The sequence below is a fragment of the Crotalus tigris genome, unplaced genomic scaffold, assembly GCF_016545835.1.
Source record: "Crotalus tigris isolate CLP2741 ecotype Arizona unplaced genomic scaffold, ASM1654583v1 scf7180000017771.5222438, whole genome shotgun sequence".
Taxonomy (NCBI): domain Eukaryota; kingdom Metazoa; phylum Chordata; class Lepidosauria; order Squamata; family Viperidae; genus Crotalus; species Crotalus tigris.
The window spans coordinates 4,823,638-4,849,722 of record NW_024096622.1 but is presented as its reverse complement, the minus strand read 5'-3'; the positions used below and the strand labels follow the sequence as shown (position 1 = coordinate 4,849,722).

The 26,085-nt window shown below is 38.4% G+C and overlaps 1 protein-coding gene across 1 annotated transcript in view; it reads right to left on the bottom strand.

Annotated features, from left to right (window-relative positions):
- Positions 1–26,085, bottom strand: part of CAPN14 (calpain 14) — a 68,542-nt gene that overhangs the window by 19,943 nt on the left and 22,514 nt on the right. The window contains 8 exon segments of the mRNA XM_039341574.1: positions 2,160–2,224; positions 6,645–6,696; positions 7,688–7,744; positions 10,152–10,188; positions 11,432–11,634; positions 18,170–18,181; positions 19,412–19,575; positions 23,225–23,388. Coding sequence (XP_039197508.1) covers positions 2,160–2,224; positions 6,645–6,696; positions 7,688–7,744; positions 10,152–10,188; positions 11,432–11,634; positions 18,170–18,181; positions 19,412–19,575; positions 23,225–23,388 — 754 coding nt within the window.

The following is a 26,085-nucleotide window of genomic DNA, read 5'->3' as shown; positions in this document are numbered from 1 at the left end:
CTGATTTTAACCGACAACATTACAGCCAAGGCCCATGTCAACAGACAAGGGGGGACAAGGTCCAGGCCTCTCATGCAGGAGGCCAAATTGCTGGGGTCCTGGGCGGAACTGAATCTTCCCTCCATCAGGGCGGAGTACATATCCGGAGTGACCAACCAGCAGGCGGACTCACTGAGCAGAGCAACCGTGGATCATTCTGAATGGCAGCTGGATCCGAAGGTGTTCAGAGAGATCGTGGACAGGTTTGGTTCCCCAACCTTAGACCTTTTGCCTCCCCCACCAACTCACAACTTCCCAGATTCCTTTCTGGGTTCCCACCTCCATCAGCAGAGGGAACAGATGCACTCCGCAGTCCCTGGCCCAGGGAACTGCTCTGTGCCTTCCCTCCTCTGCCGTTTCTTCCTGCCACGATCAGGAAGATCCTTCGCGAACGAGCAGAGGTCCTCCTGGTTGCGCCGCATTGGCCGAGACGCTCTTGGTCGCCGACCTGATGGAGCTCTCCATATCACCTCCATGGAGGATCCCAGCAAATCGCATCTCCCACATTCAGGGGGAACTACACCATCCAGACCCTCAATGACTCCAGTTAACCGTCTGGCACTTGAGAGGCAGGCCTTAGGCTGAGACTCATATTCGTCAAGGGTCATAGCTATGATTCAGCAATCTAGGTGACCCTCGACGAATAGAATATACGATGCCACATGGAGAGACTCCTGTAATTGGTGTTCAGTTCGAAAAATTGACCTTTTGGCGGTTTCAATGCCAGTTATCTTGGAGTTCCTGAGGGATGGTCTAGACAAAGGGCTTTCCACAAGCACCATCCGTAGGCAGGTAGCATCACTTGCCACAGTTATTTCCTGTGGCAATGAATCCTTAACACATTACCCTATGATACGCTCCTTCCTAAAAGGAGCTAACAACGTCAGACCATCAACTGTACATAGATACCCCTCGTGGGATCTTCATCAGGTTTATAGGTTCTTGTTTCGCACCCTTTGAACTATTGACACTGGTTTGTTTAAACAGTTATCGATGAAGGTGGCATTTCTTGTTGCTGTAACTTCAGCGAGAAGGATATCTGAACTGGCTACTCTTCAGTGAGGAAGGACCTGTGTACATTCCATAAGGACAGGGTAACCCTTAGGCTAGGCCCCTCCTTCGTGCCTAAGGTCAAGTCCTTGTATCCTAAATCTCAGGAAATAGTTTTGCCGGACTTCTGTCCTAACCCATCTAATGAGATAGAGGTTCAGTGGAACAAATCGGATGTGCGCAGGGCTTATATTGTTATATACAGAGAACCTCATCTTTCCACAGAACAGAGGCTCTGTTTGTGTACTATCACCCTTCATCACTAGGTCAGAAGGTTTCTTCAACCACAATACGCAGGTGGATTAGAGTTTGTATTTCTCTGGCATACCAGTCTCAGTCACTGCGAGATCCCAGGCATATCACGGCCCATTCCACCGGGGGGCAGCTACTACAGCTGCCTCGTCTACTCAGGCCTCCGTAGAGGGAATTTGTAGAGCAGCAACATGGGCATCGCCCTCTTCCTTTGTCTGTCACTACAAGAGGGATATATATGCATCTTCTACGGCTTCATTTGGCCGCAGGGTCCTAGAACACGCATTAACATTGGGTGGGAACCAGGCCCAATCTAATTCCCCACCCTAGGGACACAGGGCTTTGGTATGTCCCATCCGTGGGTTCTCCATCCAATCATGCTGGAGAAAGGGGCGTTGTCTTACCTGAACGCCTTTTCTCAGCATGATGATGGAGAATCCACTCCCTCCCATTAGGTCAGTTGGCCTGGTCCCCATTTGTTCAGACGCGTCGGACTAAAGTCTGGGTATCGCCTTAGCCTAAAACTGGGGTGCAGTTGGCACAGAGGGGGCGGTACTAAATTTCAGACTTAGTCTAATTGGAGCAGATAGATTAAGACAACCCATCCGTGGATTCTCCATCATCATGCTGAGAAAAGGCGTTCAGGTAAGACAACGCCCCTTTCCACTCTCTTTTTTTGTCTTTTTTCCCTCTGAGTTCAGAAGAACTGTAAACATATAAATAGATATTAAGTAATTATTACTGAAAAGGGCAAGAATTGCATTCTTCAGTCAAGCTAGCAAAATATGTGACATGGCTAAAAACCAAAAGGAGGATACATCTAAGAGGGCCAAGATACTACGGCAGGCATCCAGGCTAAATCTCATCCCATAATTTTGATGATCTAGAGGAAAAAAAGAAAGAAATGAAAATGTATAACCACAATACAACCATATTCTCCATAGAAGAGTAGGGGCCTGAGTCAGTGGTGGGATTCAGCCAGTTTGCACAACTTTGGCAGAACCGGTAGCTAGTATTTTGTTGGCCAGGCCCAGAATGGACTTCCAGAAACAGCATCACACAGAGAACCGGTTGTTCACATATTTGAATCCCACCACTGGCCTGAGCCCATGTATCTTCAGTGTGAACATAAAAAGCGAATGAGCTGCTGCATAATACTAATCTGGGTTATTTAACCCTGATTTTGAATAAACCATAATTCCCAAGTTCACATATAAAACTAAAAGATAAACTATCCTGTTCTTCACAATGGTCCAGCAGTTACTTCTGAGAAGCCTCTCAAATAGATATAAAGGAAGTAACCCAGACATTTTCTCTCTCTCTCTCTCTCTCTCACACACACACACACACACACACACACACATACACACACACAAACATACATATTTTTAAATAATTTAATAAAAACTAATATAAAGTAAGAAGAAGCAAGAAGAAGAAAACAAAAAGAAATAAATCAAAGACAAAGCTAAAAATGCAGAGAGAAAAGTAAAAGAGAAAAGTAAAAGAGAAAGAAAAAAGACACAAAGAAGTAGCTTCTGATCTTTCTATTAGTTGCAACTACATTTATAGATTTACCTTTTACTTTATGGTTTCAATATAACTCTCTGCTTTCTATAATCTCTCCTGTCTAATCATAAAAACCACAATCATAGCTCATTTTTTTCTGTTTCATGCAAAAAATCCACAAGGGATTTCTAGTCAGCAAAAAATGTAGCTATTGTCTTCTATCTGATAAAAGAAATCAATTCCACCATCTAAGTTCCATCATTTTCACCAATCATTCATCCACTGTGGGTCATACCAAATCTTTCCACCATAGATGCAATAACTTTCTGATGCTCTTGCTCCCGCAGCAGCTATTTGTCAACAGAAGGCTACTTGAGACCCGTAAAGCTATCCTAAATATAATTATCTACTGAATGAACAAGCCTTCATTGGTATGTTTAATTCTCTTTAATTCATTCAATTTATCCTAAGGGTTCCAGCTTGGACATGGTTTTAGATCAATTGCCAAAATAATAATAATGATAATGGCTTTTTCATCTTGGGCTTTTTCATTTTGGCATCTTGGTAAAATGTTACTGCTGTTAATTTCTAGTTCCAAAGAAGTGTGCTTAGCAGGATGTCTAAATGACCTTGGGAAAAGTCACTAGTCTCTTTCTTTTCTGCTTGATTTGTCCCTTGTCTAACTATACCAGCTGAAATAGAACAGGAACATGGATAAATCTTGACAGTTGTGCGTTCTTTCTCCCTCCTGCCCTCTTTCTCTCTGCCTCTCTCAGACAGAATAAATAGGCAAGTTAAAAGCTAGACCCAAGCTGTCCTAGTGATACACGAATGACAAGAAATGAAACAGAAAGAGCATCTAATCTTGTTGCAAATCATGATTATAGATTGCCTGCAGACTTTTACCGAGCAGACGCCAAGCTCATAACTCACTGATCCCTTCTCTACAGAAACCAATGATGTTTTAATCTCATTATTGCCCTGTTTATTAAATATGAATCATGCACTGTAAAGTTTGGAAATGAAAGCTTTAAAATTGATTGCCTATGAAGAATAAAAGACGAGCTGCACAGCCTGGTTAGTTTCCTTATAGATTTCCCCATGCCTGATGGGTTACTTCGGAAAGATGTTCAAGAGCGATGAAATGGCTGTCTACTCTCACTCTTGGGGAAGCTAAAAAGACTGCCATGTCCTAAGGAGATGAAAGATTTGCTTCCACATCCCTGCTTTTGCTCTGAACTGATGCTACAAAAGCTTTTATCTCATTAACTTCTTGAACAGTTTTCGTTCTTATCCATTCAAGATTTTTCCATCCTATATATCTGTTATATTCACCAAATGCTATGTTTTTATAAACTTCATATTTCTGGCAGTAAAAAATAAAACAGGAGAGAGAGAAAAGATTTTAACCATTTTGCAGCCTACTGCTACTACAAGCTAGATTACCTAATTTTTCCCCAAATGCAATTAGAATTTAAAATATCAACCAACTAATAGAAAACTAGCAATTGGTTTAGTTCTTGGACAAAAGATGGCCCTCTGGAATCTGTAAAGAGTTTTGGACTGGATATAGACAGATTCTAAAATTTTTAAATCAATGTTTTTTTCCCTCCCTTTGGATTCGCAACAGTTCTGTTATGTACTACTCTTCTATTACTGCAATTATTTATTGTTGCTTGCTAAAGTTCAACAAAATAATGTCAGAAGAGATTGTATTTAATTGTATTAGACCAGCACATAAACAGCCTCAATTTATCAGAGGTTTTTAAAGATTTGTGTGATGAAGGAATCAAATAAACTGTAGCACATGAGCAAAAGATCATTCAGGAGTTAATTTCTTGGAAGTCTTTCTAAACCATTAAAATTAGACAAACTTCAAAAAATGTAAAATGTTTCTTTATTTAAAGTTTGGCTCTGGGTGTCATGTGATCTTGGTAAGGACCTGACAGACAAGATTACATGGCTGAAAGATTTAGGCATTCTCAAGTAGAATTTCACAAATATTTCATAATCATATATGAAACCTCATGCAGTTTCATGCAATACTACCAAAATCATATAGGCTTTTGAGATCTTGCAAGTTTTAGCATCTTACTTTAATAGGATGGGAATATTCCAGTAGGCACCCTGATATCCTTAAGTATTGCACTCCTGACTCCTGTCCTGTTTTAAAGAGGTTCATAATAAAGTACTACACTTGGACAATCTTCCAAAACAAATGATTTCATTTAAAACTTACATTTTCAGCTGATATTTTCCATTGTAATGGATGATGCTATTCTAAATTCAGATTCAGATTGAAGATATGAATCACTATCTTATGAATTGTTCCCTACTTGGTGGTATTAACGCTAAATTTATAAGGATGTGGAAACAATAGATTATTCATTAGCAGATTATTTTTACTGTTGTCAACAACAAAGAAAATAAGATGACTTTTCATTGGTATGCCGAAGGGACCTATTCTTTAAAATAATACAACATGTTTTCTTTTATTTAATCAAAGATAATGTGAAATGTTGGAGTTATTTTTGTTACAGTTTATAGAGCCAAGCTTGATTTGAGGGAGGCTTATTTTTTATACAATAGAAATGAAATACTAACATATGAAATGCACAAACATTTGCAATATAACGAAGACAAGCAATTGTAATAAAAACTGCAGCAGAAACCCAAATGTCTTTGGAAAGGACATAACATTTTGCACGCTTGCCAGCTTTCAAGTGCATAGACTTCAACTCTCAGAATCCTCTACAATGGCCATGCTTGGCTAAGGAATTCTGGATACTGAAGATCACACATTGAGAAGTTGTGACAGTTGGGTAAACTAATGTGCTATCATAAATTTAAAAGGAGCCAATAAGCCAGTCATGTAACAAGGTAAGGAAAGAAAAGAGACAGATAGATAATAATTAAGGTCTTAAACTAGGGCCTTGAAATCCCAGATCTACCTCCAATCCCACCAGAAATACTAATATATTCACTGGATTGTCCTTTTCAGTCTGCCCAGTTTACCTCACAGGTTTGTTGCTTGGGGAAAAAAACTAGAAGGGAGTATTTGACATGCTACCTTGAACTCATTGAGGAAGACTAGGGTGTAAACTTAAATAAATTACCATGGAAACAGAATGCATTTGGATCCATTGGCTTTCAACAAGCAAAGTAAATGGGGAAAGTCGGATTCACTTCCAACAAATCATGTGATTTCCATAACCACCAAGGCAAAAAAAAAAAATTGGTACACTTAATGACGAAATTGCTTACTAATGAAAATCCTGGTGCCAATTGTGGTCATAAGTCAAGGATTACCTATATGAAGATCTGTAGTTTAGTTGGAAATGGATTTTCCTAACACTATGAATGCATTTGCATACAGGAACTGTCGCTAATTTGCAGCCCTTCTCCCATAAAGAAGACATAATCACTAAACTTGCACTACATGAGTATGAGTTCACTCGCATTAAAAAAATAGTCTTATTAAGAGTATATAAATGTTGCAGTTTAGACATCTGTAACATGAGACCCTGTGTTATAAAGGATGAAGGGGAAATTAAATCCCATTCTCTTTTAAAAGCCTGTGAGACTAACCTATATATTTATTGATTTAAAATATTTTGCCTACTTTCCTACTTAAAAAGCTCTTAAAGCATTTAAAATACTTAAAATATGGATGAGTGGAAAGTGTACTGCTTGCATCACTCATAGATTTCATGTAAGTATGTATGAAAATGTGCATAAAATGTGTATAAAATGTGTATAAAATACTGAGTTTTAGAATCCCATACCAGACATACTTGCCATGTTGTTTAGGATCCTTTGCAGCTGCACTACGTTTATTTCAGGATACTAAAGCAGGGGAGGCAAAATTATAGAAAATCCAGTGATTAACATCTTTACATCTAAAGTTACTAATGGGGAAGGAAAGATACACAATTGCCCTGTTATCTTTTTTTTTTTAATGGAAACCTGAGTTTTCAAAAAAAAATCCATTTTGAATTATGTCAAAGCAATGAAAGATAATGCTTTATCATTCTCAATTTAATTAAAATTAATTTTGTCCCATCTTTCCTCCATTTATTAGACAATGATATATTAAAAATATTATTCTGTTCAAGCATATACAAACTGTCTTGTGTTAGATATACTATGTCTGGACTGCAGAAATACCAAAGCTTCAGATTCTCTGTACTGCTACTGTCCTCTATTGGTCCTATAGATTTTAGTCTATTTATACCAAGCAAGACCATTGATCTATCTGTTGCTGTACTTTCAGCAAGAATTAGCTATGCCTGTCTGGATTTCGGGTCCACCAAGCAATACTCAACTTGGAGTTTGGACCTGACATCTTCAACATCCCAATATGTGCTGCTAGATGGGATGTTCCATTTATGACATTCTGGACCCAGTGATTACATCATGCAGTTAAGGGATACTAACATTTGACACTGGAGAAGAACTTTTTTTCTATTGGACATTGATGATTGAATCTTCAAGAATTTAATTATCAGCAAGGAGGTGGTTTATACTTCAGGCTAAGCGATTGGTTTATTAATCATGGTTAGATTCACCAAAATTGCTCGGTTTCATGCAACACACTAAGCACAAATCCATGGTTTATAAAACATAAGGGCTGAGTTCACATAGCAGAGAAAACTCACACAAACCATTTTATGGTTTAGTTTGCTGTGTGAACCCAATTATTGTATATTTCCTTTAATTGATAGTTACACACCAACTGACAAATGCCAAGTGGAAAACCCATAATTTTTCTGAGGAACTGTTTTTGGTCAAGCATGTTCAGAAAAAGTACTCAGATGTACCAGAAAGGGATACTCACTTGATCAAAATACTTAGAGAAGAATTCTTTGCAATCTTCATGTTTATCAACTATTTCCTATAAAGAATAAAACAAAAATTAAAAAGATGGATGGGGGAAATCTGTCCAATTTTTCAGGATGTACCAATATGTGATTTATAGAGTATAGAACAGTGATGGCGAACTTTTTAGAGACCGAGTGCCCAAAAACTGCCCCGCCCCCAGCCTGCCCCCACTCCACCCACCCACCCCCACCCTGCTCCATCCTCATTCTGCCCATTCTCCGGGCCATCCACAGCCCACCGCAGATCACCCAGGCAGCCCTGCAGCACCACGATGGCCACGCCCTCTGTTCGCGCCCTGCAGCATCATCAGCATCAGCTACAAGGCACACCCTGCCATACATCAAAAACATTTTGGAAGCAATAGAACGCAACTTCCAATATCTGCAAATAGGCATCATACTCTGCCCAGAGGCTACCATACAAAGACAAATTATGCATTGTAATGCTTGGAGATGAGAGATACTTCCAATGTAATCTACTAGATCCCCTGCATGGATTGCCCCTGTGACTGTATAGTGGAGAGAAAGCTAAGCACCAGATTACAAGAAGACAAGTGAGCAATCAGGCAAAGAGACAGAACTCATTGGTAGCCTCACATTGCAATGAACAAGGACATACATTCATTTTTGCAGTAACTAAGATTGTTGGACAAGCAGATACAAAAACAGCTAGGGAAGTGATTGAAGCCTGGGAAACAGGAGTGCTGATTTACCACCAACTTATCAAGTACTTAGGAGGAAAGGCTTAGCAGCACACAGAAACAACAGCCAATGACTTAATAGCTGGCCATCAACACCCCGATCAACAACTAAAAAGCCACATACAACCAGGCACCATATAAATACCACACAGAATAGTCCAAAACACACACTCTGCTAGAGAGAAGTTCCCTAAGGATGAGCTCCAACATGAATCCGAAAGCTTGGAAGACTAAACCTCTGATCCCAGTGACTGACCCAGATTGGATCCGGCAACATTATCTTGGGACCTGCATATTCACTTTCACTCAAGAATAGACTTTCCCTACAAGTTACTGTCAGCAACCTGTATCTCAACTTATTTATTAGATTTATAGCCAATCTTTGCTCAAGAATCCAAGGCAGTATATATACTACTCCCTCTTCCATTTTTCCCTACAACTACAATGTGTGAATTTGGGCTAGTAGTTGGCCCCAAGTTAAGCTAATATAACTTTTATTGTCATTTTCTACTGTGGGCATACTGGCACACATTAAAAATGAAATTCTGTTGCCTGCTCTCAAAAGTGTACACATGCATAAAACCCATATAAACATGCTATATACAACATATGTATATAACCAGTCAGTTTCCATGGCTAAAGATTGGCTTGAACCTGGGTCTTTGTGGTCCAAGGCCAAAATCTTAATCACTATATGACACTGACTCCCCAGTTCTAATCATGTATGTATACAATGTAAAGCCTCAGAATCTGGAAGAATCAAAAACCATCCTGCCCTAGAGACGTTATTGATTCTCCATAAATGTGTTTAAGGTCATGAGATAGCCATCTAAGTCTACAACATCATTACATTTGTGTCTCCCAACTAAACTGTTAAATTGTTAAACTGTGTGCTGTATAGAGGACATAAAAAAACTTTAGCATCACCTTAATCACTTTATTTGCCATCTGCAATTCATAGATAGCAATTGTCTCAATGATCCATACAATATCTTCAGCCTCTTAAAATTCCCCTTTCCTGAACTTTGGCAACAAATGCAGCTGATTTTCTTTTTTAGGTGAGCCTCTTAGCTTCCAAAGGCTCCCCACTCTTTGGCAGATTTTAATGTTGAAACAGATGAACAGAGACATTGACTTAAACCTCAAGGTCAAAATCACTAGGTTTAAACAGCCTCATAGCCTCTTGAAACTTGGACAGAAAGCAAGCTAGCAGCCTTTCACAGTTCTTTTAAAACTGAGATTAAATGATGCTATTCTTAATAGCTGTCTATTTATCTATTCTACCTTAGCCTCAGCTTAGTAAGAGACAGTGCATGTGTTTTGGGTCCCTGTGGCATTTAGCTAGTGAGTTCTCAAGATTTTCTTTCTTGATCAGCTATTATGGTTTAAGTCAAAAGAAATATTCACTGCACATGAGTGATGAAGGAGAGATCTTCTGTTGCCATTTCCACATTATGAAGTACTATGAGTTATATTTCCTTTGCTTTCTGCTACCCTTTAAAAGCACACAGCAAGGATGGCTCAATCACTCCTACTTTTTCTCTAATTTTTATTCTGACATTCAGGTGTCACGACTGACAATCAGAATCCATTTGTAAATTTAGCTCACTGATGGCCTCATCCCCATTCAGGTTATGTCTCTGAGAGCACTTAAGCAGAAAAGAACAAGAGATCAAAACAAAATAGTAGCTATACAGCATGGTTCCTAATCACATCTCACCTTCGAAAGGACACAGCTGGAGTCTCCACCCAATTCACTTTAAAAAGAAAGAAACCGCCATGAATGTTAGAATAATGAAGTGAGTATTGTGATTTATCTAGACTGAGATCTTCAAGCTAGCTGTTATTTTATCTTGCTTAAAAGTATATTTTAGATGTTTAAACTTTAATAAAAGTTATTATTAAAAAAACTATTACACAAAATCCACAAATCTGGAGGACATGATATTCTAAGTTTTGGCTTCTCTGTAATTTGACCTTGCTTGGAGACAGTACAATTAATAGCACCCATCTGTCTCTGACTGGAAATGGAAGACCTCCCAAGAAATTACTATCAGAGAGAAACTTTCATATATCCTCTTCTTTTCATACATATCCTAAAAGCATACTTTTTATAGTGAAATTCACTATAAGAAGTCCTTTTTTAAACTAAACATAGACAGTACATACACATTGACAAATGCCATTTGTTTTCTTTTTCTCTTTCTGTGCAGAAACCTATACAACAACATCTTTAGTGAAAAGAGAGTTTAATTTTGGCCCTCCATTTCACCAAGAGAAGGTCTTGAACAGGATTCTTAAGAGCTGCTGCTTCTTCTGCCATCTTGATGGAGACAGTACTGGAGTCAAGAGCATGAGGTAATTAATTTGTGGATTCTCTTCTGTCTTTCCTTGGACAATCATAGTAATGGCATAAGTAAGAAATTGAGAGTGCGGTATGGGAGGAAAATCAAGGAGAGACATCACCAACCTGAGGTCACATAGCAGGCTGCATGAGTGATTTTTAAGACTCACAAATGATGGAGAACTTTTAGGTTGCCCATGCAGCTGATTCAGACGAGCAGTAACAGAAGCCTGATTGGGGTAGATCAGCAAATCTTTCTGACACCCTCCTCCCAATTTTCTGGTGAAGTGAAGAAAGCTTTGGATAACCACAGTGGATTGTGTCTCAAAGGATTGTGAGTTCCCTTGTTACTTTAAACCAATTTCTCATCTTGGAAATCTTTTACTTATATAGCATCCGCATCCAGATGGCAAACCTCTATAAAATACAGAGTATTTCATACAGGCCTGAAATCTGCACCGAAAGATCTACTGGTTACCTAATTACCAACCTCAATGTGCCTGGTACTTCATAGCATGCTAAATTATGAATGTGGTGAAAAAGGAGAGAAAGGGGAACAGAACTGCACAGGGAGGCACAGAAGTTTTGTTGGTGGAATTAGAATGGGAAATCTGGGTGTTAGGATGGTCTTTGCAAACTAAGAAAGGAGCTCTTACCGCAAGCTGTGCCTTCTGGAGAAGACTCGCAAGATGAACTCCGACTCCTGATGAGGTTCCAAAGTAGAGGGAACCACCACATACATCCCAGGAGAGAGGCGGAAATCCTGAGTCACTTCCCGATTATTCACAAAGAGCGATTGACCCAAACGTGCGTTCCAAATGAAGAAAGAAGGAGGCAGCTTTTTATTGTTATCACAGAACTAAAAAAATAAAACAACAAAATAAATTAAGAGCGTTTCTTGTGATGACTGAGAATTTTTTTTTAAAAAATAGAAGGGACGTTAATGGTTTACACGTTCATGCTGCTCACAATATTGGCTCAGGCTCTGGGAACAAATATACATACCATCCTGTCCTGTATTAAAAACAGATGGTGGAAATCATTTCTAGATATTTCTAAATGAAATGCAACACTAAAAACCATACTGGAATATTTAAAAAAAAATAATACCTGCAGGGGTGGCAGATTTTCACTGGGGATGGGTCAGGTTTTCCTCCTTCTCCTGACACTTTTTGCCAAGCTACTCCCTATAACTAGAATATTAGTCAATTCAGCCTCCCCACCAATAATATTCCAAAATGCATATTGCATGTTTTAATAGAAATTAAACCTTTATGGCCAAACCAACAAATATTTGAACCATTTTACTCATCTCCCCATGTTATTCTTTCCTCAGTTTCATTTCCTTCCCTTTTGCCCTATGCTTTCTTTGGGTACAGTTTTAGGCCCTCTGAACAATCATTTCAGAACAGCTTCCAAGAGACCCTTCAAGACCTTGAGAGACAGGACTTGGAGAAAGTTGAATCTATTTGAACTGGCTAGACAGGCAGATAAATACAAGAGAAGGTGATCCATCAGATCAGGTCTGGAGCCTCTAGGTCTTTAAAGAGGGACAACTGGCATATTGAATGGCATCTAGAAGCTGAATGGCAGCTAATGCAGTTCATAAAGTATGAGTAAGATATTCACAAAGTAAGTTCACCTAACTATATCAGGATATATGCATCATCATTGCTGAAGCGGCTGCATTTGTACCACGTCTAGTTTGCATATTCTGCTTGAGCATACATCATGTCTGATGCCTGATTGCAATTGGAGCACCAGAAAGAAACCTGCCAATTATTCGATACTATGTCTATTATGGTCAGGAACATGCAAGAGACAGTTTGGTGTAGTAATTAAACTAGAAACAGAGATGTGAGTTCTAGTCCCACCTTAGGCACAAAGCCAGCTGGCTGGCCTTGGGCCAGTTACTCTCTCTCAGTCATAGGAAGGAAGCAATGGCAAACTTTTGAAAAAACTTGCCAAAAAACCCACAAGGACTTGTCCAGGCACTCTCTGAGAATCAGACACAAGTGAACAGAAGAAGAAAAAACATGCAATAATAGGGCAATTCAATTGTTTTCAAAATTGTATTTAGCTTCATTTTTGTATTACCCTGAAACCCAAGAATACACCAACACTATATTCTTTATACTGTTCCTGTTCTTGTTTTTCCATAAAAGCTCCCTTAATCTTAACCAGACTTACTTCTGTGTAAGCATGCTTAGAATTACAACTGTAGATATACTTCGAGCACTTCCACTATTATAATGTGACCATGAAGAAAAACTTGCCCTTTTATTAGGCCTTTCTATCACCAACAACTAAATAGAATACTCAGCACAGAAAGACTATCAATAATTACATTGGCTAAGAAAAATGGAGCCTCCCGGAGCCAGCCATACCTCACAATGACTCTGACATTTTACTCTCCAATGGACTTTGTTACCACAAGAGCATTTGCAGAGCAACTTTTGCACTCTCGCTCACTCTTGTTGTATTTCTCTCTTGCTAATGGAGCAATTTATCATCTGCTAAGAGGGTGGGGTTGCCCCTTAGAATGCATCATATATTAAATGCAAAGCATTTATGCTTTGGTCAATGCTGTGATTCATTGTATTTCCAATTTTAAAACTGCTCTTGGTTTTGTACTTCACTATATTAATCTTGATGTTCAATACATGCCTGAAATTACCTCTTAGCAGTCTCCAGCTCCAAGCTTCAGTGAGTTTAAATGGTAAAGTGCTGTCTCCCAATTGGTCCAAAGCACCACATGAAAGACAAATAGATTTGATTTCCCTGCTCTAACCAGATAATATAGCTAGCCACCCCCTATAGCCTTAAGAGTTCCCTATGGGAAGCAATGACAGCCTGACAGGTTTCACAGCAACACAACCTGTAGAGTTTAGCTTTTAAAGCACAAAAGCCTGGTGGGTTCACTCAGGAACAGAATATTCTCATTAAATCTGAAGTAAAATTTCAGAACATTTAGTTGTCAGAATTTGAATTTGTGTATTTCTCTCAAACCTTAATAAAATTTGAGTGCTTTTGACAAGTTGGACAATCTCTTCGGGATTTAAGTTTTGTCATGCATTAAATGTAAGCTCATTTAAGGGATACTGTAGTCAGTAAACTGGAATTAATTTAAAAAGTCTATCCAACTTGCTGCAGGTTGTTCTCTATTTTTCCATTTCCCTACCTTTATGGCCTTCAAGAAGCTGAAAACCTGGTCACAATGTATGACAAATGTAATAGTTTGGTCATTAAGTAAGGACTCTGATTGCCTTGCTCTATGATCCATTTGTTTATTTTTATTGTTATCCATGGTATTCCCAAGAGTCTCTTCTATCACCAAACTTCAAAAATGTCATTGCTCTTTCTATTTGCATCTTCAAAGTTCAATTTTCCTTAATTCCACAGAATACCACAGGAAAAAATGTTGTCTGGACAATTTGATTCTTTTTAGTTAGTGACTTGTCACTGTATCTTTTCCATGCCCTTCATTGCTGTCCTACTAAGTGCTGGTTTGCAGCATACTTCATGATTACTGATTCCCTTATTATTGATGGTCAATCCTACATCATCTCACATGATCTAGAGTCATGTATGAATGACTCTATAAATATATATAAATAAAATAAGGCAAAAATGTAGAGGAAATAGGCAGTGACTTTGAAGGACAGAAGAAAGAGCAGCAACAAAGGCAACAGTCAGATAAGAGGGTGGAGCCTGGACCAAGAAATTAGTTAAACATCTCAAGCAGGCTCTCCCTAGCACACACTAAAGTAAAGTGAAGGAGAGGGAAGCACAATCAGATCTGCAAGATTTTGTTACTATGGCTGTTACAATAATGTATGGCAACAAACATATGGCAACAGTTTTTTTAGTCTGGTCTACCATTGTTAGGCTGTCATCAATCTTAATCTTTATTCCAATGGAATACACTCATTAGAGGATTTCATATGACACCTATTTGTAGTCTTTTCATTGCTAGATGGAAATATAATATACCCATGGATTTTAGTTACTTACTAGGCAATTCATAACCCATTGGGTCATCATTTCAGAGATATTTCCTTGCCTAAATAGACAAACAGAATGACCATAGTCAGGCCAAAAACAGTGGAAATGGGAATGATCTTTGACTTCCTGCTGACTTATTCATTGACTTTCCTTCCTGCCAGGTAGCTGGTAGAGAGTGTTAGAAATTATTATATGACCACAGCTGACCATGACAATGCAGAGGCACTAAACCACAACTCTGACAAATTTCAGTCCCATGGGTTCCATATTTGTGATGCATTCTTTAAGCTAGTCCATCTGAAATATATTGATTCAATGATTCACTGTTTCACCCAACGGAAGGTTACAAATAGACAAGGAGAGTTTCAGTAATACATAGATTTGTTTTATGGATTTCATCTTGGCACTAATGCACTCCCTTTTTTATGTTTACAAACTAGTCTCAGGCTACCTTAGTAATAGTTTTATACCATTTATGACTTGATTTGATGCTGATTTCGTTAGCTTTATGTTGATTATGTTATTCTACTTGTATTGTTCTAAACAACAAAGATTTTGCTTCCTCAACACTCTTAGGCTTATTTTGTAGATTTTGGGCTGCTAATCATGGAAATAACCTGTGATTTAACCTATCACATGCTGTTTTATAGAAGTCTTCTTACACAATGGCAATGAACACCATTCAGTATCAGTTAGGTATGCTGCATACATGAAAGAAACATACAAAAACATGGAACTGGTGTTGAAGCACACCCAGTACGCCAAATACAACTGGAATATCTGTGCATATCTAAAAGTTATACCCAGTGCAGCTTGGGTATAACTAAGTACTGTTTTACATACGTGAATGGGATAGCTGTATACGGGAGTTGCATTGTATTAAAAAGAAGTGGCCGCTTTGAAAGAATTTGGTTCCAGGACAGAAAAACATGGTACATGTTTCATGTTGCCCAATAAAATATATTTTTGTCTCTATTTCACATAAAACTTAAACTAATGAAAAATTTTGTGAGAGCGATGAACAAGGAAACTGAAGGTTTTCATTATTTAAAGACAGATGTTTCCAAGAATAACTCATGCCAAGATTAAGGAAGGCATTTTTGTTGGTCCACAAATCAGATACATTATCAATGACAGGTGCTTCGAAGATCTGCTTGTGAAGTCAGACAAAAACACCTAGCAAGCATTCAAGAATGCTGAGAATTTTCTTGGCAACTACAGAGTACCAAACTGCATTTAGCTGGTTGACAAACTTCTTACAGCATACAAATCCATGAAGTGCAACACATCACCAAAGATTCATTTTCTGCATTCATACTTGGATTTTTTTTCCCCTGAAAATCTAATTGCAATCAGTGACAGGCATGGTGAAAGGTTTTGCCAGCATATTGCCACAATGGGAAAACAGTATCAGGGCAACTGGATTCTATCAGTGCTGGATAACTATTCTTGCACATTGCAGTGAGATGCATCAGACACTGAGTACAAACAAAAATCAGCAGCAAAACACTTTTAGTCCTCCTGAACTCATGCAGTATGTCAGAAACATAATGCAATTAAATACATTCTAGTTATTAAAAGTTAGTTTCATATTTCTCAAGATTCTTGTGTGCTATTGTCATTCTGAAATTATAATTCTATTCTGTTTGAAGGCGTCTATCATAATTACCAAACAGAAAGCAAAACATTTGGGGAAAACAAATCTTGTCCAGTGTATTGATTTAAAACATACAACTGTCCAGAACATGTTATTCATTCGTGAATCATTAGCCTGGATCTATACAAGTAATCCTCAATTTATGATCACTCACTTAGTGACTGTTCAATGTTATGACAGATACACACACACGGAGGCTACTTATGTCCCAGTTTTGAAATTAAAGTCATTGCAGTGCCCCTGCAGTCATTTGCCCATACAACCAACTGTAGGGATGTTGTAGTGCCCCCTCCCAGTTATCTCTTCCTGCCCCACTGGGTCTTCACAAGCCTTGGGCCAGCTACCCCCTTTGGGTCCCTGTGGGACTTGGGCTGCTAAATAGAGGTGCTGTGCTCACACTCTCACATATGCTGAACATCCTTTTCCAAACCATTTTCAAAAGCACGTGTAGCCACATGAAAATGGACTTGAATTGTAAATGAAAATGTGTGCACATTTACATTAATGCTTGGATTTGTAAAACAAATAGGTTGGGAAAAAATACAGACATTATAAATTTGGTTATAATCTGAATGTGGTTCAGATTAGTTTTTGATAGTATCTAAAAATAATATTAGGGGAAAGTGGAGCTAAAAGAATTCTTGAACAAAAATGAAAACATGAAAAAAATATTAAGATATTAGATTTCAACTCTCCCAGAATTCACCAAACTACAGGGACTTCACTAAGAATCCAGAGAGATAGAAATCAAATGTTAGAGAATCTTCAGGTTTGAAAAAGCTGTTCTACTGAACAGTAGCATCTAATCTCTTCTTGAAAGCAGCACTTTCCCATCCCAAAATACATTTATTAAATTTGAAAAACTCAACATATTTGAGATGAAGTATCTCTAAACTATTATTTAAGGCTGGCTATATGCAGTGGAGAAAAATGCTTATATCGATTTAGTGGCATCTACAAGTAATTTCCACAAATCAGCCAAAAAGTTGGTTGAATGTCTCCCAGGAATATATAATTATTAGAGGCAGAAGCGAAAAGAAAAGAAAGGAGAAAAATGTAATAAAATCATTTCTCACTCAACCTTGCCTACTGCTTCTGGGCATATCCCAGGAACATTGCCATTAATCCTTAATTAAGCCATAAAAGTGCATTATCTTGAAATGTATTCAATCACTTTGGCATTAACAGTCATTTTTTTTCTAATTTCCTTAAGAAGCTTATCTAAAATAAGAACAAGGAGTACTTGAATGCCATATCCAAACACTCACATTGGACAGTGTTCAGATCTGGAAAAGCCAAAAAAATGATCAAGATTGTGAACAAGTTCAATAATAATTTCTAGCAAACAAATTATTAAGATTTCAATCTGAATATTTCAGCTCTTGAAAGCAATATATTTCAACATTTTCACATAAAGACCTATAAGTATTTTATGATATATGATACTTAAAGTAAATCCATTGCAATCACTGAGACATGTTCTTCATTACTAATTTAAGTATATTGCATTTCAGACTGTCTACTTTCAACATCATGTCTCCAACATTCAGGCTTTGAATAAATGAAAATCATATTCACAGCAGAAAGTCAGTTTTGCTGCACTCATTGAGGTTAGCTGCACAATTTCTACTTAATCTTAATTCAGTAAGAGAGCAGGGGAAAGTAATTTATACAACTATGATTGTATAACTATGCCCCCCCCCTCAAAAAAAGATGAAAAGTTTCTACATACCTCCTGGTCCACCTAGAAGGAAGAGAAAGGACATGTGTCAACAAGTACGCATCAAGACATTTAAAAATGAAAATTGTTAAGTGGTGGAACCAGTCAGAACATGAAAGCACTAAACTCAACAACCAGAATCTCTACCATTGTTGATTAAATTTTTGCAGGGAGGATTGTGCAGGCCTACTTTGCCTTTAAAACTTTTTCTACCTTTTTTAAAGTATATGTCAATGCTGCTAACATCGGATGTTCTTGCTTGACAATATATGAAGATGCAGACATTTTTTATTTAATCTGTGTATTACTTTTAGAGTTAAAATTAGATGGTGCTGGAAGGGAGGGGGGAAGAATGTGCTTGGGGACTAGTTAGCCATAACAATATCTCAGTAGAGTATTCTTCAAGGTTAGTTGTAATAAGAGAAGATAACGGGAGGGAAAGTTCACACTTCAAACTAATTAGAGAATGTGATTAATGACTATTAAATGAAGGAGTGAGTTATGCTTTGTTACTGTGAGTCTGGAGGAGAAGAATTCAGATTTTGGGTTCTCTATGTACTTGCCGAAGCTATGTTGCAAATTAAAGATTCTTTAAGGTAAACAATGCCTCAAAGTTCTTTGAAGAGCTTCTTCCTCCGGAACCATGACAATATACAAGAAATTACACTGAATATAGTAGAAAATGTTGGTGTGTTTCTAAAGGAATTATCGAATCAGGAATGGTTTTGATTGCTATGCAAAATGTGGGTGTAGGATCTTATCTATATTTTCCTTACATCAGGGGTTCTCAATCTTGGCAACTTTAAGACTTGTGGACTTCAACTCCCAGAATTCCTCAGCCAGCTTTGCTGGCTGAGGAATTCTGGGAGTTGAAGTCCACAAGTCTTAAAGTTGCCAAGGTTAAGAACCCTTGCCTTACATGATATTCTTTCTCCTTTTCTCTGCCTCTAATTGATAATCTCTGTTCATCTTGATTTAATAACAATTTCTCTAAGGCTAAATATTTTTAACATGTTATTACAAGTTCTAACGACAACAAGAAAATATAAATACAAACTAGAAAGCAAAAGAATAAAAGATTCAAACAAAGAAAAAAACATGACTAAATATTCTGTTCCATCTTGGTTGGTTAAGATCACGGTCCCATACTGGAAAAGAAGTTGATGATTAAAGTATTTGCTTGGCAAAGCTAAGGAGCTTCCTTCTCTTCATCTTGAGCAATTCAAACCCACATTTAAACACAATTCTCTTTACCTTATAGAGTGATAAGCCTATGTGCAAATGAGGGACTCGATTCCGATGTTTGCCACTGTGTTTTTGGATAAGAGACACCAGCACACTGCAGGAGTATAAAGATCTTTTGCTTCCATTGCCTTGCAAAACTTTCAACAAGTATTGGGGATTTGTCCAAAATGAGCCTGAGAGAAGAAAGGGCAAAAATTCCAGCCTCAGTCCCCAGAATGTCATTCTGTACCTAGTTGTGAAATTAACATGAAGAGACTGCTAACAGAAAAAAAAAATCCACAAAAATGGAATAGAGCTAACATTAAGAAAAATGTCACATAGACTATAAACTGTTTTATTGATCTAGCTGGTCTGGTTTAAAATAAGCAAGCAAGAAAAATATCTTCCAAGGTAAGAGTGTATACATTAAAAGAACTAAATGTCTTCCTTAGCAGTTATATAGATCTCTATATAGTTATATAGAGAATGTTATCCATCTGGTACTCCCAAAATATTTTGCACTGCAACTCCCATTTGCCTTAACGAACACAACCAAATCATGAATAAAAGAAGCTGCAGGCCAAAATGCTTGGAAGGATCAAAACACTTTGAGGAAGACTGTGGCTATTTCCATATGGCTTCATTTATACTTTCCAATTGTTCTAAATCCTTTTTGAAGCTGGCTCTTTGATCATCTTCCTCACTACAGACATTGGAACACACAATGAACAGTGAATACTATGATACCTTTAGCTTATTAATAGGAGAATGCGTATACTATTACCCTATCAATGCCCTCCACCATCTACTCTAGGTCCTACAACAACACGTGAAACATACAACTGATATAAAAAAAGAAATTAAATAATTGTTACCTTTCCTACAAATTCATATTTTTAGAAAATAGTGTGTAGCAATTTTTATCTTCTGGACTGGCTCCAGGATTGGGAATGAGGGAGGGGACATTTTATAATGCTTCTCTTTGTTCCTTCAGGGCTGGTTTTAGTTGGTATTAGATAGAAGAGATTGATCACTCCCGGTTCTCAACTCCTCCTTTACGGGTTGCCACAAAGATTGATTCTCTCCCACTCTTATTCAACAAGTATGTGAAACTGCTAGATAAGTTTATCCAGGACTTTGGAGTTTTGTACCATCCATATGTGATGATACCCAATTAGATCCTTCAGCCCCAGGCCATCTTGGCCCAGCACCTTGAGTCTGAGTGGATCTAGATGTGATGGAAGACTTTGATTTACTCTTACCAAGACTGCGTATCTATAGTTATTGGGGCCACTTAATTTAGGGAAATATTCTATTTTTGGCTTTGGAGGGGATTGCATGTCCCCATTCAAAAGTAGTGCCCAACTTGGGGCTTTCATGGATTTACATGTTTGATGGACATGTGGCAACTATGATGTGGAAATTGCACCCTTTTCTCAGATGGGAAGGTATTCAGACAGACATTCATGCCCTAAACACAGCTTGAATATTACATTGGAGACTGCCACTGAATACCACTCAGAAATTTCAATTGGTCTAGAATGCAATGGCATTTCAGCAATGGGCATGCCTTGCTGTGTGTATGTGACATCTGTTCTCTGCAAGCTACACTAGGTGTGACTCAAAGTACTGGCTATGATGTGTAAAGCCTTATACAGCATAAACCTTGGTTATTTGAATGAAATTCAATGGTGAAAAAAGCAAGGTTCTACATTTAGGCAAGAAAAACCAAATGCACAAGTACAGCATAGGTGGCACCATGCTCAATAGTAGTAACTGTGAGAGGGACCTCGGAGTCCTAGTAGACAATCACTTAAATATGAGCCAGCAGTGTGCTGCAGCTGCCAAAAAGGCCAACACAGTGCTAGGCTGCATTAGCAGAGGGATAGAATCAAGATCACGTGAAGTATTAATACCACTCTTCAATGCCTTGGTAAGGCCACACTTGGAATACTGCATCCAGTTTTGGTCACCACGATGTAAAAAAGATGTTGAGACTCTAGAAAGAGTAAAGAGAAGAGCAACAAAGATGATTAGGGGACTGGAGGCTAAAACATATAAGGAACGGTTGCGAGAATTGGGTATGTCTAGTTTAACGAAGAGAAGGACAAGGGGGACATGATAGCAGTATTCCAATATCTCAGGGGCTGCCATAAAGAAGAGGGAAGTAAGCTATTTTCCAAAGCACCTGAAGGCAGGACAAGAAGCAACGGGTGGAAACTCATCAAGGAGAGAAGCAACCTAGAACTAAGGAGAAACTTCCTGACATTGAGAACAATTAATCAGTGGAACAGCTTGCCTCCAGAAGCAGTAAATGCTCCAACACTGGAAGTTTTTAAGAAGAGCCTGGACAGCCATTTGTCCGAAATGGTGTAGGGTTTCCTGCCCGAGCAGGGGGTTGGACTAGATGACCTCCAAGGTCCCTTCCAACTTTACTATTATTATTATTATTATTATTTGAGATGGCATCTGTCCAGATAATTCAAGATGACAAGCTTGACACATTTCGAGTTAAGCCATGCCATGTATCAGCACCCAAGAAGTGCTCCTTCTCTGCCACAGTGGTTGTTCTCTGGCATAAAGTTCCCACTGAGGCTCAGATGGCTCCAATCCTGTTGATGTTCTGGAGGCCATAAAGACCTGCTTGTTCTCCCAGACTGTGGGATTCGGTGGCTAGAGCCCCCTCTGCTGGATTGTTTATTGCTTCTTATTAGTGCATATTGTTTTTATATTGTCTGGGGTATTGTGGTTTGCCCAAAGTCGTTTGGAGTAAAATGGCATCAAACTGAGTAATAACAACAATACCCATCAAGATAAAACAGAATTGGGTTTGGAGTCACTGGTTTTGGAACAACAAACGCATAAAGTAGTTGCTTTGCCATCCCACACCGAAAGACCAAGAAATAACCTGGCACTTTGTGTTTTTTCCTCTGCTTAAGAGGAGGAGGAGGAAATAATGAAAACTCTTGTCAGCTTCACCCAGTTCCTTTGTCCTGGTTACTGTGGAGGTTAAATATGTATACTTGGAATATTCTGCAGAATCCATAATAGAATAAAGTGATTTGGGGCTACATTGGGATGGTTGAGTAATTGCAGTAAAAGAGAACCTGTGGAGTTTTCAAGCCACCTTCCCCTTTAAGAGACTCCAAACAAATTATAATTAGTCCTCACTTAGCAACCACTCATTTGAAGTTACAATTGAAGGCACTGAATGAGGAGGACTTTGTACATCTCATCCTCAAAGTTGCAGTTATTGCAGTGTCCCTGAGGTCATGTGATTTCCACAGGTGAACTTCTCTGCCCACTTCCCACAAGAAAAGTAAATAGGAAAGTGGGCAGGAAGTAAAAAATCCTGGTCACTTGCTTAGTGAGGTCCTGCGATCCTTGCTTAACAATCACAACAGGGACTGCCAGGATTGCTGTTGCTAAGCAATGCAGTCACATGACATCATACTTTATGACCCCCATCACTTAGCAATGGACATTGTGGTCCCAATCACCATTGTTCAGCATAGGCTATCTGCAATACTTCTGAAGGCAGTTTATATTCTTATCAGTTCCTGCTTGTGGGGAAATTGCCCACCAAGTCTGCAAAGGGAAAAATTCACTTTTTTGCAATTTCACATATAAGCTGATGCGCATGCTGAAGCAGATCGTTATCCAACAGAAATAATTTAAGAAGAATTCTTCAGCTAGAGTTAACTCAGCATTTTGATATCAGAGCATTCACTATTATATGTTTGTCTTCAAGTTGCTCTATAGACATTATTAAAAGAGAACAGATGCACAGCTCCTTAAACCCAGGCATTATTTTCCAAACCTCGTCTCCCCAGGAAGTCTCACCTCTGAAGTTCTTCAATCTGCCACCTGCTGTGCTTCCTTTGATCCATTTGCCAAACTGCATGGAGCATGTCCACTTCTTCCCATCTTCCTGACTCATGAGATCTGGAGTTAATTTACAGATCACCAGATCCATAAAATGAATTTTCAAGTCTTCCAGTGACATCCTATGATTAAAATTTAAAAAAAAAAACTCCTTGTTTTATGAGTACACTGGTAAACCAGGAGCAGGGCTTTGATTATGTGGCATAGCCCACAACCTACTTTTTTTTTTAATCTCCCCCTATCATCTTGCCTAATTAGCATTGATAAAGAGGATGGGTATCACCAAAGGAGAAGATAAAAGAAAATGCAGATTTGTGTAAAATGCCTGACATATTGTTAGTGTTAAAACATGACTATGAGTGCAGGAGAGAAAAGGCAAGAGCAAAGAAAAATTACTATAACATTAAAATCTATGTTGATATTGCCATCTAGTGGTAAAATGCTATAATATGAAAACATGGAATAAATAACTTTCTGACTCTGTAGTTATGGAATGTGTGTGTGCATTTGCGCATGTTTGTGAAACCGTTGTGCATATAAAATGTTTGTGTGAAATGTATGCATGTGATTGTGTATGTAATGACAAGTATGAATGTATGTGGAAACGTGACAAACTTTGGGTTTTCACAAATGGCCCTTTTTAAACCAAACATAAACTATTTGCAAGAATTTCATTGGTCGGAATAAGATGTGTCTGATTTTATAATAGATTTTAGGTTCTTATATTTCAATGGTATTCTGTCTGTCTTTAATTTTTGTTTTTTACTATTATTATTGTTTTGAATGCTTTTGTTTGTGGTGCTGGTCTGTGGCCGTAATAAAGATTGATTAATTGATTTCAATGATAATGTGTTGATACGTCTTAGAGTATGATTTAGGCAATCCGCAAAGGTCTACACCATATAGGAAGAGGTCCTCACTAGTGCTGTAACAAAAACAGGAATGCAGCCAAGTCAAGCAGGCCTTTGAGGCCTCTGCAACATAATACAGAACTGTTCATTTTCTTTTGAGACACAGAAAGCAATGTATTGTAGCAAGCAGTCCGTATTATAGACATGTCTATCTCAAATAAAAATTGATTAAGACAACATCTATTAGGCCTAGACCATGAAGCTGCTTGGTTTCAAGTATTAAAAGCAAGACAGTCTGTTTAGATTCTGCAGTCTGTTTCTACACTCAACATGAAGAGTCAGAGTTGACTACTGAACCTCACAAACCAATTAGAGGGAGCCAATTTACCTTAACTATCCACTTTGGTTTTATACATAAACTATACATGCACAGAAGACCACTAAAGGCCAGAAACCTGAAGGACAAAAACTGAAGAAGCATAGCTGCTTGAGTAAGTGAAAATGCAAAGCAGCATGGATCTCCTTTCATAAGAAGAGATTATCAAATTGAAGTGATCCATCAAATCTCATTTCATCTCAACCAAACTCATGCTCTATATAGGAAATGCACAATAACTGTAACTGATCCACTACCTAGTCCACTACTTTCTGAGACAACTATACCAACTTTTATAGTTGGGAAGTTCTTCTAGTATTTAATGAGAAATCTGTTTCTCTGCAATTCCTTACCACTAACTATAAACCTGCATCCTGGAATAATGGAAAGCGAGTTAGCTTCATCTTTTGCATGATGCTCTTTCACCAAGATAGCTGCAATATCTCACCTTAATGCGTTCTTTTGCAAACTAAACACATCTACTCTCCGACATTATCAAAATCCCTACTTTATTATTGGTCACTAAGTATTCTTTACTACTACTAATAATAATGATAAAGTTGGAAGGTACCTTGGAGGTCATCTAGTCCAACCCCCTGCTCAGGCAGGAAACCCTATACCATTTTGGACAAATGGCTGTCCAGTTTCTTCTTTAAAACTTCCAGTGTTGGAACATTCATCGTTTCTGGAGGCAGGTTGTTCCATTGGTTAATTGTTCTAACTGTCAGGAAGTTTCTCCTTAGTTCTAGGTTGCTTCTCTCTTTGCTTAGTTTCCACCCGTTGCTTCTTGTCCTGCCTTCAGGCGCTTTGGAAAATAGCTTGACTCCCTCTTCTTTGTGGCAGCCCCTGAGATATTGGAACACAGCTATCATGTCCCCCCTCGTCCTTCTCTTTGTTAAATTAGACATACCCAATTCCAGCAACCGTTCCTTATATGTTTTAGCCTCCAGTCCCCTGATCATCTTTGTTGCTCTTATCTGTACTCTTTCTAGAGTCTCAACATCTTTTTTACATCGTGGTGACCAAAACTGGATGCAGTATTCCAAGTGTGGCCTTACCAAGGCATTGTAAAGTGATATTAATACTTCACGTGATCTTGATTCTATCCCTCTGTTAATGCAGCCTAGCACTGTGTTGGCTTTTTTGGCCGCTGCAGCACACTGCTGGCTCATATTTAAATGATTGTCCACTAGGACTCCGAGATCCCTCTCACAGTTACTACTATTGAGCAAGGTACCCCTAAATACTATACCTGTGCATTTGGTTTTTCTTGCCTAAATGTAGAACCTTACTTTTTTCACCATTGAATTTCATTTTGTTAGATAGCGCCCAGTATTCAAGTCTGTCCAGATCCTCCTGTATCCTAATCCTGTCTTCTGGAGTATTGGCTATTCCTGCCAGTTTGGTGTCATCTGCAAATTTGATGAGTTCCCCATCTATCCCCTCATCCATTGATGAAGATGTTGAAGAGCACTGGGCCCAGAACAGAGCCCTGGGGCACCCCACTACACACTTGTAGATGCAATTCCATTGAGGACCACACGCTGAGTACGGCCGGTCAGCAAGCTATGGATCCATCTGGTGGTGATGCT